Consider the following 15525-nt stretch of genomic DNA (forward strand, 5'->3'; position numbering starts at 1 on the left):
GTACTCCCTGAAGTGCAGAGACCACGCGTTCTTAAAACACTGGCAGCCTTGGAACTCCCCTGCTCTGTAGATGTTTCTTTTTCGACAGAGCTTGCAACAGCTCTCCTCCTCCCTTGATCCTCCAAAAACTCTCTAACACCACATACTGGCGAACACTGGAAGTGCTGTCGTTTGAGCACAGTGCCCAAATGAATCGCGGCAGTTTTACTGAACTGCTGTAGCACAAAATATGACAATGGCATGCTTTACTGTGCACTGACAGTTTAAGTCAATACCACGTAGCATGCCTTATTCTAAGACTGCTTGAGTAGCACTTACATACCATTACCAATACTTAACAACCTGAACGCTAGTACTGACTGCATTTATGTCTTGCAAATTGCTGTTTATAGTAGTTACGGGCAAGAAGAGCACTTATCCATATCCTCATTCTGTGCATTCAAACACTGCCTCAGACTTACTTTTTTCCCCCAGAACTTATGACTATATATAGGAATTGCTTGTACTGGTGTATATAACAGAAGCAACTATTTATGTCTATTCCTGGCTCTTTTTGTTCTTTGAAATAAAACTTGCAGTTGGAACAGAGTTGTATGTAATTCTAGGAAGTTATTCTTACCCTTCTGCTCTACAGTAGTACAGCACCTGCATATAGAGTAATGGCTTTTGTAATGGAATAAAGGCAAATACCCATGGAGAGCTGGGTATTTCCAAGAGGGGACCCACCCCCTCCAACTATTGCCTTAGTTAGAAGACTGTATTTGCTAGAAACAACACAAGTTCTATCTGACATTGCTGTCAAGAGCTCCCAAGTACTTACCTTCCAGTGCACACACCTCTGAGCAGTACAAAACTACGGCTCAGGTTCTGCTATTCTCTTGTTATTTAAGAATCCCGGAGAAGATTCTCCTGTTTCTGGTGAACTCTGGTGCTCTGGGGCCATGCTGCTGCATACTAAAACATGGTTATAGTTGCCTGCCAGGAGCAGTGCTCAGCTCATGCAGTCTGTCTGGGAGAATTTTACTCCCAAAATTAAGGATCTTAGTTGACAATACTTCACATACACCATATTTGTAAATTCAGAAGTGTTTCTGTAGACAGTGTAATTATAATCACTTGCAGATGGAACATTTACAAAGACAACCCCCAGAAATCCCCTGAGGGCATTTTCAATGACCTTTTCAGAAGTTTAGCACATAGTACCAACTTGATTTCCTTTCTAATGGTGATACACTATCCATCTCATATCTGCGTGATGGGTATCACACAGAGCAAGTAGCTCCTGGTTTACAAGTTTGATTAGCTGGGCTGTAGGTGTTGTATCAGGAAGCCCATCTTCCATATATAAAAAATACTAATATAGGGCAATTTAGACTTAATGCAGTATTTCATGCTGTTTTGTGGCTTCTGTTTTTCCTTTCAAGATCTTGAACGGTGGCACTCCAGACATTTCTTCAGCTGGGTTACTGTCTGGGCAAATCCAAGATAATTCTGGTTATCCATATTCTGACAACTCCTCTATTCTTGGTAAGTGCAAGTCACACTGAGGTGCCTCAATACCAGTGAAACACAAAAACGTGGTGGTTTTTAGCAATAACTTGCTTTTGCTACCTGCCAGCTATAGCTGAGGCACAAAGCCCATAACATGCCACTGTTTGCTTGGCAGTCTGTTTTGCTGTTTACTTTATGTTGTAATTTGGTTTAAGACAGTACTTACAAGCCTCTCTTCTCTTTCTGAATCAGTGTGAATTAACTGAACTCCTTACCTGCTTTTACGACTGCTTTTAAACAAGTGAAGACAAGGAGAAAGGCTAGGCCAAAACCCAGAGGCTAGTCTAGATTGAATTTTGAGGAATAGCATGTGAGGTCATTCATATACTGATCATTTCTGAGGAGAGACCTAGCCTCTCTCCTCTGGCACACAGGTATCAGTGATATCCTTAGAACTTTGGGAACCTGGATATCAAAAGGATTAGTACTCCCACTATAGCCGAGCCTGTTCAGATACTCTTACCTCAAGTCATATGGCAAGTGCCTGCAGCAAGTGAATAACCCTGAACTTGTGGTAACTTATTGTATTTATGCTTCCAGGGGAGAACTCTCATATAGGCATTGACATGATTGACAATGATCAAGGATCAAGCAGCCCTAGCAACGATGAAGCAGCAATGGCAGTAATCATGAGCCTTCTTGAAGCAGACGCAGGCCTCGGTGGCCCTGTGGACTTCAGCGACTTGCCATGGCCCTTGTAAATGATGCACCTGGCTCTGAAATCCAAATATCAAAGTGCATTTACTGGTGGAGTTCTACAGTCTGTGAAACTTGTTTGACTGAGCAGCTTTTATGTATGAATTTCATAAAAGCTGTATCAGAATGCAACTCATCCTACTATGTGTAACTTCAGACAAAGTGGAATAACCTGCTCCAGTGTTCTGTGTTGATTTGGTTAGCCGTGTATAGCTTGCAATACTTGTATATTTTGGATTCTGTTGTTTGAAATTTTTTTTAAATCACTGTGCAACTCACTGGCATCAGTGGTAGCTTTTATATGCAAATGACCATTTCAGATGTATGGTGTGTTTTTACACTGCAAAACAGTCCCCATGTGGATATTTCTTATACTAATTGTACCATAAAGCTGTTTATTCTTTCTTGTAAGAATCCTTTACTATAAATATTGTTAAAGTGTAATGTATTAGACAGTTAAATATTTTTAAAATAAATGTTTCCCTTGTTCTAAAATGGAGCATTTACTTTGATAAATAAATTTGATAAAACTCTGCTGACAGTGCATGCTAGAAGCAGCTGGTATTTATGATTTCTTTAGCTTTGGGGGAAGAAGGAAGACAACCAATGCCTTACATACACTGACACCATTTTTGCCACAACAGTAAGTTTCAAGAGGCGCTATTGTTACCTACTTCGAGGTTCAAGTTTGTACTTGGAACAGTAAGGTAGATTAAGATAGCCTGACATGACCAGATTCCTCCTGAAAAGCAAGGATGTAACTTAATACTGAGCACCCTTCTCCAAGGAAAGAAAAGCAGCTACTTTCAGAAGTCATCTGTATACTTCATCTCAATCACAGATAATTTAAACCCATTAAAATAATGGAAACTTTATTTGCATGAAAAACTTGTTTACAATCATTAATAAATGAAGAATGAACCATCTGCATTTTCCTAGTTCATGACAGTTATGAAAAATGTATTAAATAAATATTTGTGAACAGATTAAGGTAAGGCAAAATGTAAGATAAAGCCCCTATCCATTGTTCACAAGTTCTGAACATGGCTCACGCTGCAAACAAGTGAAAAAATTCACTGAAGAACTTTGAGTTTAACAAGATGTTACATGGGTAATTGAATCATGTCCTCAATCCAAAAACCCAATAGTAAGTAGTTTTGTGCTCAACCATTTAAAATAACTTTAAAAGGGTCAACCTATTCAGAGCAAAACTATTTACAGTTTTAATACTTTTGATAGAAGCACTTTGTTAGTATTGTGCAACACATTTATAAAAAATGGCTTCAAATTCCATTTATCAACCATTTATAAAGTGCTACTATCAATTCCAATTCCGCATTCTAACCCTGTGTAACAACAGCCACTGGCATCCCATTGCTTCTGATGGGCTTCAGAGTGAGGACAGTCCAGCATACAAATCACCATGTCACAAACCTACTGGTAAACACATACATGTATGTAACTGTAACCCCAGGATGTTTGATCTGTACTCTTTCAAAAACAATTGGGCACTCCCTTTGGTCTTCTCAAAGGTCCGCACTGCAAAACCCTAAACACTGTTACACAATGGAAAAAAAACTGGAATTGCAGTGTAGTGTGAGTCAAGTACAGAGTTGCTTTAAAGTAGCATGCTTTTGTTTTATTAAGAGTCTAGATCAGAGCAGTGGGTTTTGTCCCTCGGGATCCATCTCGCTGTTACTAGGTGGAGGATGATTAGGCAGAATATCCAGCTCATCTACTTGGGGGGTAGGATGCATTACCACAAGCTGGTCCTGGGGTATATCTGCAGCTGCTGCAGCTAGATTTGTAATAGATTTGCTCTTCACGCACTGGAAGTCAACATGTCGACTCTTCCCTTCTTCCTTCTCCCATGACATTCGAATGAACGGTCTCTGGACATAGTTGTAAATCACCTCCGGCCTTCCGCCTGGTCGCTTTTTCACCTTCTCTTTGTACGTGGGGTAACCTAAGGAACCAAGCACAGGAGACATTAACATCTCCTGCACTGCTCAGGTCAAGGGGTTCTTTTACAAAAAGGCAACGTGTGGAGGCACAGTGAAGATAAGCAGTTGTCACCATCACCACCCTGATGCCATGTGTTCTTAATATTGTCTACGCAAGGAGAATACACAGCAGTTCAGCTACCAAATTGTAAGGGAAGAGGCTATAGTGCTATCAACAGTGAATACATTGTCATCAGGCAACTCTTCCAAACTTCACAGGCAAAGCTACTGGCTCCTTCCTGAAGCCAAAAGCAGCTGGCTGTTTCTAAAACACTATGACGTGGAAAGCAGGAAATGAGATCGCAGAAGAAGAGACAGCATTACTCCAACCTAGTTTAAGTTCCCCAGCACAACTCTACCACATTACTTCCAGCTCCCCCAAATGATGGAAGTGCATTGTTTTAGACCAACTGTTGATTCTGGTTATGCTGTCTGTGATCAAGTCATTGCCCTCCTCTGCATAGGCAGTAATTTTCATTACTAGAGAGTTATGTATTATTATAGGGCACTAGCACTACAGTTTAGTCAAACAGTTATTCTTCATCTGAAACAAGGAATGCCAGCAGAAATCTGCTATTAGCAGGCATTACACATACCACCAGCTCTTTCTCAGCTGAACAGCATGTCCATCTGTTTGAACAAACTTACTTATTTTAGAAATCACAAGTGGTTAAAAGCATTTGCTTTTGGTTGTCAAATCACAAATGTAACTATGACAACTTAGTGAGTGAATGATAAGAAATCTTGCAAATGGTAAAGGCTGGATTTTAAAATATTTGGGTCAACACTCAGAAGTAAAATGAAATGCAAAGAAATCCAGTTTAAAAAAAAAAAAAGAAATTTAAGACTACTTAATGTAGCTGTCTTTTGCAAAGCCAGAGCTAAGATTTTACAAGATTTACAATAATTTACAAGATGTTTATTTCAGATTAGTATTTCTTTGCACTTCAATGGTCCATTTGATAGTTTCACATTTCCTGAAAGAAAATATTTACTTAACACACATTTCCAGCCCTGGAAAGGACACTAGACTAAGAACAGAACACACAGAGCTGTAAAAATGCATCACTACTTCAAATTAAGTAGATAAGATTCTGCATGGCACAAGCTGCAAGCTGTAAGTCAGCAGAAAGCAGTTAAGTCTCTACAAATAGCCTAGCAGCTAGGCACATCTTGTAGACCTGCCTGTAATCTTGTAGACAAACCCCTAATCAGGTTTTCTATAACTGAACCAGTTACTGGTACCACTCCCCTCTGGACATTTTATCACCTAAATACAATACCAAGGACAACACCAGCCCTTACTGCTTTCAGCTGCAGAGACAATCAAATTGGAGGGGTGCTGGAGACCTCCTTCCCCAAAGAGCTGTGTGCAAGCAATGTCCCTCATACCTTCAATGCCCAGTCGGATCTTCTTGAGCCCCCTTTCCTTCAGAACTGATTTCGCCACATCTCTATTTTCAATATATTTGAAGAATCTATACAACTTTGTGCTGTAAATAACTAAAAAAACATTTTATGAGGAAGAAAATGTATTCAAAGATTAAACTTGCAGTTTTAAAAACACAAAGGCTTATCTTTTTCACTGTTCTGCTTTAATATTTCTATTTCAGAATAAGGAGAAGGACTTCAGAACTTGAGAAAAATGGCTGAGGACATTGTGAAATGGGTCAGTTGCACAACTCTTTCCTCCTATCAATTTAGTCTGGTTTACAGACTTAGGTTGGGGTTGGGATTTTTTCTGAGGGGTGGGTTTGGGGATTTTGATATTAGATTTAGGAATGTAACAGGACAATTCCCAGAGCAAACCACAATGGGAGTACTCACAATCCCACCTCCACAAAAAAAAAAAAAAGATTTTTTCTTTTTTTCTTTTTTGCTGGAATTCCTGCAGACATTATAAAAAACACACCCTTTCCATTCTGCTTGCCATTATGTAAGAGATCTGCAAATCGCTTTCAGAAAAACCAGACTTGCAAAGTAGAACAAGAGGGACACCTTCAACATTTAAATTATAGCACCTTAAGAGAAGCAACTGAAAAGTATAAATGTAAGAGGTGTCTAACTAGCTATGGGTAGGATTAATTATGTGTTTATGTCTTTGAGACATAAAGATCCTAGAAACGTGAGCTGATTATGTTACTACATTAGAACAGCCACACTTGATCGATATTCACATTCATCCTCCTTTCTTTAGAAAGGGCTGCAGGTTTGTATCCTGAAAAAATGTAAGAGCTGTTTTTTTTTCAATTAGTGTTAAAAAACAAACCCAAAAGCCAAACCCATGCACACACACACACAAAACCACAATACAACACAAAAAATCACCAACAAAATATCCCAAATCCACCCAACAAGAAAAACTGTAATATTTTGAAGAGACTTCTGAGAAGATTTGGTATGGCTGGAGTATAAGGAATATCTCAAGCTCCCACATGCCCCCACAAAACCCTGAATCTCAAGTTTTCACACTGAAGACACATTTTTAGCTACAAGGACAGTGCTGATGCAAGGCAGGGCACTCCATTCACAGGTGCTTTAACTAATCCATGTACCAAAATATTAACAGTTAACAGACATCTCCCCTCCCCATACCCCACTCAAAACACCCTTCTAGTTTTCTCCAACAGTAAACATGACTCTTATCCATTTTTCTCATAAAGTTCTGTATAAAAATATCTCCTTCCCCCTCACTGACAGACAAAACCTTAATAATAAATATTAGTTTCTATTTTAATTAAGATTTAAACATTAACACGCAGGATATGCCTCTAAAGCAGAATGTTCAGCAGAACTACCTAAACTAAGGGGATTTTTTTTTGGTGAGTTAGGATGCTGTAGAGACTTTGCTAACAGCACTTATGTACAAAACAGTTAAATCAGCACATTTACTGCTACCTCTACCACAGCATGCTTGGGGAAACAATGAAAACAAACTTACTTTGTGAATATTCCTCTCCCATTTGTGGGGGATACTCTTCATCCCAGTCAACAACATCATCATCTGTCAGCACAACAATGTGGCACTCCCTCTCACCACTTTGGGCACTGGCTACCATTAATGGGAGAATCATTTCTTCTAGATAAAACTCAAACTGTTTGCGAGCACCATCATTTGACAATTCATGCATGAGAGCACCTGGAATGACATTTTAAGCACAGGCACATTTGAAAGCTTGGTAAAAAAAAACTGAAGGCAGGAATAAGAAAGCAGTTGTGTTTATTTATCAGGATTCACTGCAGACGGCTGTAAAGACATTTAGACTATTAGTTTGTATAAGATCAGAGCTTTTCCCAAACGTTTACCAGAAGTTCAAACTAATAGAGCTGTCCTGCAGACACTAACATGAAGTTGGGCAGACAGAGGAGTGACTTCGAGGAGACCTCTTTCATGTTTCACTACTGCTAAACATTTGTCAATTGTGTAAGACTCCTCCCAGGCTTCCCCAAAGAAACAAAATTTAAGCCAGTTGCTGATACAGTAGAGCATGCAACCCACTTTTCGTAAGTGGTAGCTTAAAAACAAAGCCTCTCAAAACCCTCACAGCATGAGCTGCTAAATCCTTCTGCTCAGGACAAAGTACACAGAGTGCATGACTCTGCAGGCAGCACACTGAGAGCCCGCGGCACTGCAGTGATGGCATAGGTGCCTCACATGGATCTCATGCCTGGAATGCCACAGCTTGGCCCTGGGCTCTGTGCTGTGCAAACATGAGATCATAGCAACCAGAGGCAGGCCAGGTCATTTAAACACTGGCCAAAGCTTCTGCTCAGGACAGAAACAAGCTGAAGGGACACTACACTACATTCTGGGAACCAGGGTGAACCATACACCATCAGCAAAGCTCTGCTGCTTTTGCTGGCAACACAGCTTAACTCACTTAAGCTGTGAGCTGAATAAATTATCCTGTCATCTGCAAAAAAGATACTACTTAATGTTTCTGTATCTGCACTGCAAATGCATCAGCAGTGTTTAAGCACCTGACAGAGCTGACCACAGCAGAAAAATACCTGGATATCAAACCCTGAAATATCCGAAACATTATTTTTCAAAAGGAGTACACCCACTGTCTCTAGGGCTTTATTGTATAAGAAAGAAAAAAGGATGGATTTTGCTCATGTAGTGTCAGCCATGTTCCCTACCTCAATAACGGATACCATTTGGAATTAACACCCCCACCCCTGCATATTTGCTTAAGTTAGTCCATATAATTCAAATTATTTTGATAAATTCTGTACTTACTTAGATCTCTGCATTTAATAGTACTATACTCAAAAGAAATACAGAGATAGTCACATGCTTCTCTCAATTCGGGAATAGATATGCCATCAGGACAGCGTATCACTCCAGTCTTGTAGTAATCCTACAGTAATGAAGCAAACAAAGCACACTTCAAAATTCACTGACAAACATTTTGTCATTTCGTTTATAATGCTTTCTACATAAGCAAACCCCATCAAATGTAAAGGAGCAACATATGTTAAACTTGGTGAATTATACTGTCCTCAATTTTATCAATTTTCTGAGCTGCTTTCAAGAGCAATGAGCTCTGGTTAAAACTGTTATTTAAGTGACAACTATTAATACTGATAATTTTGGTGCATGTATACTGTCTTTTAGCTATACTTCATGCTGCTGTTGCTATTATGATTCTGCTGACAAAGCACTATGGCAGCTCTACTTCTTTGTGCAGACATGACACATTTTCTTCTAAGACTCAAGTTTGCCTTTTTATTGCTGCATACAGTAAATTAACTTCCAGTACGTATTTCGTCTAATTTCAGCATCAAAAGGGCTGAATATATCTGAACTAGATGCATAAGAAGATAAATTTATGGCAGGCAGTAGTTTTTTTGGCTCATTTCCTGCATGCCTCCTCTCTCCCTGGCTTTCACATGCACATATCCAGAAAACCTAAGGGTGTTTTCGTATCAAACATCATTTCTCTTCTAAAGAATACAGAAGAACAGTATTTATTCCATCCACAAAGTCCAGATATGCAAGTACTCCTAAATCAAGAGGTTATACCTCTTAATACCCCAAGTGCTTATCCTCAACAGTACCAAAAACTCACCAGAATAGCACGAAACACAGTGGAACCAATTCCTTCAGCAACCTCATACTCTCCTTTTTCATTAGGACGTGTAAAGTTATGCTCTCTGCCTGATCCAAACATCCTGCTCAAGAATAAAAGTAATGTGGTTAGATTTCCTTACTATTATTTTTTAATAATGAATTTTTTTATTATTAAATTATTTTTATAAATTTTATTTTATTTTTTTTAATCTGGAAAGTAAAGTCTGAAAAATTATACAGAGATGGCAAGGAAAACCCAGTCTATTCTACCTCATATATATGTACACTGCTCAGTTTGGTTTATGTTTAGCAAGACTTCTAGAAAATAGAAAGCAGGAGAGTGTAACTCAGGAAACTAGTTTTATTCTTCAACCTTAACTTACTAATATCTTTTAATCAAAACAAAAGTTAGACCAGGCATTTCTTGCCAGTGCCAAAGTTGGGGGAAAACCCAAAACAAATCATTTTTGGCATTTATAGGGTAATGTAGCAGGAAAAAGGGTTTTCCTGTTGTTGAACTGTCATTATTTAAAGACATTCAAGGTAGTTTAGGAAACAGTGTTTAGGTTAAGGTCCATGCAACTTCAATTTCATTTATAAGATTCAGTTAATTCAAAAACTAAAATAACATTCTGAAAGAAGACACCCATACTTACTGGTAGCATTTGTTTCTCCCTGCTAGGATGAAAATGAAGTTACGCTAAGAGAAAAACTACAAATATTTCTCCAAAATTTCCCAAACTTTTTAAAACATCTCTGACTCAGAATTACACCATCTGCTTACAGAAAGTATTGCCACCTATTCTTGGTTTTATTTGCAAATATAGCCCAATGGCAAAGCTTTGCTTTCACACACAAAACCCAGAGAAACAAGAGCTGGTGTGCTGCGTCCATTTATAATGGACAAAGTAACTTTTTTGACCAAATGATCTGATACGTGTTTTCTGACCACTCTTCACGACAAGAAGTAGTATTTAGGAAAAACAGTCTATATATAGCTTAAGGCAAATAATACATCCTTATTATAGTTACTTTTACCTGCTAGAATATACTAGCTAAGTTGTTCCTGTTTAGTGTCCTGTGAACTGACATTGGGAAAAAGGGGGTTTATAAATAACCAGCCTTTTAGAACTGTATTTTTATAACTTTATTAACCTACTTTTGAATTAGCAGAAGATAAAATAAGCTTGTTCCTTGAACCAATCCCACAGGGAGAATAACTCAGTACTGCACACACACACACACAAAATCTAGTGCATTAGGCAGCACCATTTACTCTGAGGCTGGGCATGGAAAAGAAAACAATTTTGCCACGTACCTTCACACTGATACCCTCCCAGTTACATAGCTTGACCATTTACACATATCCGTGTACTATACATATATAAATGCTCCACATCACTGGTTTAATTCTACTGATTATTACTTCTACTTATTTCCCTTTACAGTTTACACAGAGAAGCATTTTTTGCTTTCTCTGTAACTCTTCCCTGACTTACCACAAAATAGGGAACCAAGGTACTATTTATCCCACACAGTGGTGATTGAAACAAAGCAGAAATTGTTTTATTGTATTTGTTACCTGTACCTTGGCAAATAGCTTTATATATGTGTATTTTAATTATTATATTGTTATGGACTGAGAAACAGTCACATTTTAATGAAAAAGCCAAATCCAAAGTGACACAGACGTAAGCCTTCATTTCTTCCTTGCCATGAGTTTGCAAGCAGTGCTCTCTACATTTGGACAATGGAAAACCAGACAGTATTTGAGCAAGTAAATTAAGGAATCTCTTCCCACCAAGTAAACATGTTAAATATGCTGCTCATTACAGTTTCTACAGAACATATTACATATTGCGGACTTTCATTTAACTACCGACCATTTTGAGTGTTAGGTATCTTTGCTGAAGGATTCTGATCTATTATACTATTTCCCTGTCCAAAAAACATGTCAGAAGATACATGTGCTAAGCTTGAGTGTTGTCAGGGTAGGCACATTAAGCAAAATAAATTCCTTCAAGGTTCTCCTCCTTGCTATTTTGAAACAAACTATCTATACTCACTACTTTGTTTTATAAAGCAACTAGCTTGAAAAACAAGGGATGCAATGAGGCAGACAGAATACAAAAGCAATGCCCAGCAAGGCAGAAGGAAATGAGTACATCATGAAATGTTAATTTCCTTATGAACTCTTTTGTCTCTTGGTAATAGACATCTATTGGTATATCTGCCAAATACAGAGAACTAATACCCGATTTTTACTTAAAGACCTTCGCAAACTGGTAACATTAGGCATTTGCAGATCAGCTGTAGCAATGAGTTCAACAGCTATTTAAACAGTGTTATTATCTACAAAGCATTTATGGCTCTTTTTTACAGTTAGAGATCAAAGATTAAAAAAAAAGATACAAACCTGCCCAACATCGTATTAGGCTGTGCAGTAAAGATAGAAGGATCTACAACAAATCTGGTGTTATCCACTATGAGCGTTACCCGTTCAGAAGTTCTTAGATTCCGAGCTCCCTCTTTTCCATTTTCATACACAAACACCATTTCCCCACCAGTCTTGCAGCTCCCATCTGAACTTGACTGGCTACTGTTTCTGCTGCTGTTCCCCATGCTAATAACAGAACCATTAGGGGAAGTCTTCTGAGGACGAGGGCTGCTTGGCTGAGATGAACTGTGATCCTTTTCTCGATCTTAAGTGTGAACAACATGGGAAGGAGAAAAAACAGGAAATAAAATTATAGATTTATATAAGCTTTATACACTTTAGATCTTTCTAGGCAAAAAATGTGGCAACTTGGTAAGTACAAGTTCTATCAACTACATCTATCCTAGTTAAAGAAGCCTTCAGAGATAACTGTCCATATATGAGAACCTGAAGTTTCTACCATTCAGACAAAGCCACTTCACCTCCCCAAAGTCAGAAATAAAATACCATTCTAGCACTGAAAAAGCAACTCAACATCATACAGAAGCTATGCATTGCACTTGGTGTTAGTTCAAAGAAACAAACCAACTTATGTTAAAAAAAAAAAAAACAAAAAGAAAAAAAAAGTGAAGCGCTTCCTATATTTCCAATCACCTAAACCCTACCAAGTAAAGGGGAAGTGCTTAGTCAATTATCTTCTTAGAAAAACTAGACTGCTCTTGTGACTTGAACCAATACCATCATGTACGAATACACACTGCAGATGAAGAAAAAGTTATGACCTATCAAAGAGGCGTAATCCCAGCCCAGGGCACACGTAAAAAAAAATCTCTAGATTGTGTCATCAACAAATAATGTTCTTCATTCTATTCTTTTAACAAAATGTTAGTCAAGTTTAAGAATTTTAATCCAGAAGTGCTACAGATCTGAACACACCAGAATGATATTGTCTTGTTGGTGAAGTCACATTCCTGATGCATGGAGTGAGCTGAGATTCTGCTCTTTCATGGGATGAGTCACGAGATCTGTCACTTGATCTGCGTCTGTCCCTTGATCTCTCATGTCCGCCACTTGCACCATGGAGGCTCATTTTTGTGTAGTCTATTCCTTTAGCAATACGAGATGAGGTGCTGAAAACAGAGAAGTGTTCAGCATTTAAAAATTTTAGAAACATTATACATGAAAATTTTAAAGACATTCACACTCCATGTACATGCTTTGAAGATTAATATTATCCACCACAATTTTCTTTGCTGTACTTTTGTTTATATTTACAAACACAAACAATGATTTGGAACATTAAGTAGCAAGAATTATCTGTTGAAGCTGTGTGATCTACAGAGACACTGCCTGATCTGCTGAGCCTGCACAACTGAGCATTCTATTTTGATTCTGTTAAATTAAAGGACCTAATTAAACCATTACATTAAAAGTTAGGGGTCCATTTTTCCCATGAGACTCCTTTTAGAAAATCCTTCTCAGAGGACAGGCTTTTATTACTGAGTTGCCTTATTTTGCAACTTGCCCTTTACAGAGGTAGCCAGCCTTAAACTAGTTGATATATCAAGACACAACAACTAAGGGTTTATTTCTGCACATTCTCTTTTACATTTTCAGTTACTCTTAGGAGGAGCATAGTAAAGTACCATAACCTAGAGCGCAAGCATACCAACTATATAAGTAAAGTCAAGACCTACAGCACTCAAGTAACAAGTAGAACACTTGTTCTGAACTAGCAGTCTTAATATAACAGTTTCAGATACTTTTTTTAGACTGTTATATTACATTGCTTAAATCAAGCTACTGATTACATTTTGCAATTAATTATTAATCCTACCAATGTAACCAGGCAGATCCAGTGCTCTCAAACTATGTAAAAATTAAATATCAAGTTGTAATAACTACTGTTAAATTTTTCAAAAAATAAATACTTGCACCTTTTATTTTTATTCTTTGAAACAGAAATTTTTGATTCAGGACAGCACGGGCATATCTGTGTCCTTTCACCCCCATTGGAATGGCTACATCAGTTCCTTTGCTATTTGCCTTTCAATGGTATGCATGACAACACTCCTTACCTATGGTTTTAACTGAAGAACTTTCCAAAAGCCTCAGGTACTGGATAACTGAGACAGACGCCTGCACAGCTACAAGGTCTGACAGACAAATAGGGGACAGAATTTCCCACAGGAGCCTCAATGCCCTACTTGCTTGCAGCTTGAAAATACCACAGTTTATACCAAGAGACCTTAAATATGACTGCTAGGTATGCTTTAGGATTTGAGAACACAAAGAAGTAAGAGTAATGACCTAAGGAAAGCACAGCAAATTTTTAAAACCTGTACAAGCAAGTTGAGCAGAATGTCCTCTTTTTGAGTTGCTTAGAAGTAATGAAAAAAAATAAATCACAGCTATTCAGAAAAGTTAACACCATCTGCACATGATAGGTTGCAGCTTCAGGTTTCTGGAACCAATGAGAAGAGGAGCTTAAATCAGAATAAAAAGGCTATGACAAATCTTATGCGGTTTACATTGGCACAAAATTAGTATTAGCACAATGCAAGGAGTAGGAAATATATCTCTTAGCTAAGGAAAACATCTCCCCATTTGAATGAGGGAAGGACAGTGTATCCTATAAAGCATAAGTATAGTGCAGAGACAATCTACTGCAATACTGTTTTCCTGCCAAGCTTAAAATATACTGCAATAAGACATGCATCTTTAGGATGTGAAGTCAGCCAAAGTTCCATGGAATAAGGTATAAGAACTGCAAGCCTTGCTAATGGCTGGAAATGCTCAGATTCAGAGTCCAAGAATAAAGATGTTCCCAGCACTTTCATCAAAACAAAACAGAATTTTCCTCAAGCCTTACAATGCAGTTGTGAATGTGCTGAGATATATGGCATTTCAGCATGACTCACATGTCTCCTTGCTTGTTTTACTTCTCTATTAGAGAAAGGTAAATTCTGTATTATCAAAGTGAAATATGCAAAAGTTAGCAAGAGTGAGACCTGCATAACTCCCTTTCAAGAACATCAACATATAGGAAAACCCTTTCACCTTTTATATATATGCATAAAAATCATAACTGTTTTTATAGGTACAAAATACGCCCACAAATTATGTAAAAAGGAAATGTGGATTACAGCCTGTAATTAAAATCTAGCTTGAAGACAAAGTCTGACCCTGTTTATACATTACATATTCATTACAACTACAGCTAAACTTCCTAAGAAATGATCAAACTTAAAGAAAAAACAAAATAAAACCCCCTCCGTATCCCATCTGTGCATTTAGATTTGTGCGTTATGGTATAACCAACTATCCTACAGAGAGTAGGTGGGTGGGTGAGTGTGGATGTGTGTGGAGTACTCACATAGCAGTCCTGTGACAAAGTATGCATCTCAGTAAATTCTAATAAAACCCCATGTGATGTGGCCTTTGTTAAAGCAGCACTTTGATCCCGGCCCTCATAATACTTCTAGCCATGCTGCGAGAAACCAGAGTTTTGCAGTTGCCACATTTTGTAGTATCAAAATGCATGACTCAATATTTCTCAACAGCTAAAGCACTCTAGTTGCTTTAAATAAGGGAAACACTAGAAAACGAAAGTGAACCTTTGTAAGGATATGCAGGCTGATCATGCATTTTGCAGAGCACACATGAATTACCTCTTATCAGAGAAGGTAATTAAAACGTGATTCTTCATCCAAAAAAAATCTGAAGCCTCCAAACAGTGATTCAGAGTTCACACTGAAGTA

At 38.0% G+C, this 15525-nt stretch overlaps 2 protein-coding genes across 14 annotated transcripts in view; one reads left to right on the top strand and one right to left on the bottom strand.

Annotated features, from left to right (window-relative positions):
* BMAL1 (basic helix-loop-helix ARNT like 1) overlaps positions 1-2801 on the top strand; it is a 47902-nt gene extending 45101 nt beyond the window's left edge. For all 5 annotated transcript variants that reach the window (XM_034065711.1, XM_034065712.1, XM_034065713.1 and 2 more), the window contains 2 exons: positions 1425-1527; positions 2092-2801. In XM_034065711.1, the coding sequence (XP_033921602.1) occupies positions 1425-1527; positions 2092-2252 (264 nt within the window). In that variant the 3' untranslated portion in view covers positions 2253-2801. The remainder of the gene's footprint in view (positions 1-1424; positions 1528-2091) is intronic.
* Positions 2802-3085: 284 nt separating this feature from the next.
* Positions 3086-15525, bottom strand: part of BTBD10 (BTB domain containing 10) — a 31099-nt gene continuing 18659 nt past the window's right edge. For 8 of the 9 annotated variants that reach the window (XM_005150634.2, XM_031050424.1, XM_034065716.1 and 5 more), the window contains 7 exons: positions 12701-12894; positions 11744-12029; positions 9326-9428; positions 8494-8614; positions 7192-7389; positions 5643-5753; positions 3086-4213 (listed from right to left, as the gene is read on the bottom strand). In XM_005150634.2, the coding sequence (XP_005150691.1) occupies positions 3903-4213; positions 5643-5753; positions 7192-7389; positions 8494-8614; positions 9326-9428; positions 11744-12029; positions 12701-12894 (1324 nt within the window). In that variant the 3' untranslated portion in view covers positions 3086-3902. Of the gene's footprint in view, positions 4214-5642; positions 5754-7191; positions 7390-8493; positions 8615-9325; positions 9429-11743; positions 12030-12700; positions 12895-15435; positions 15518-15525 lie in introns of all 9 variants that reach the window. The other variant, XM_034065717.1, reaches the window with a different exon arrangement.

The sequence above is a fragment of the Melopsittacus undulatus genome, chromosome 8 (genome assembly GCF_012275295.1).
Source record: "Melopsittacus undulatus isolate bMelUnd1 chromosome 8, bMelUnd1.mat.Z, whole genome shotgun sequence".
Lineage (NCBI taxonomy): Eukaryota > Metazoa > Chordata > Aves > Psittaciformes > Psittaculidae > Melopsittacus > Melopsittacus undulatus.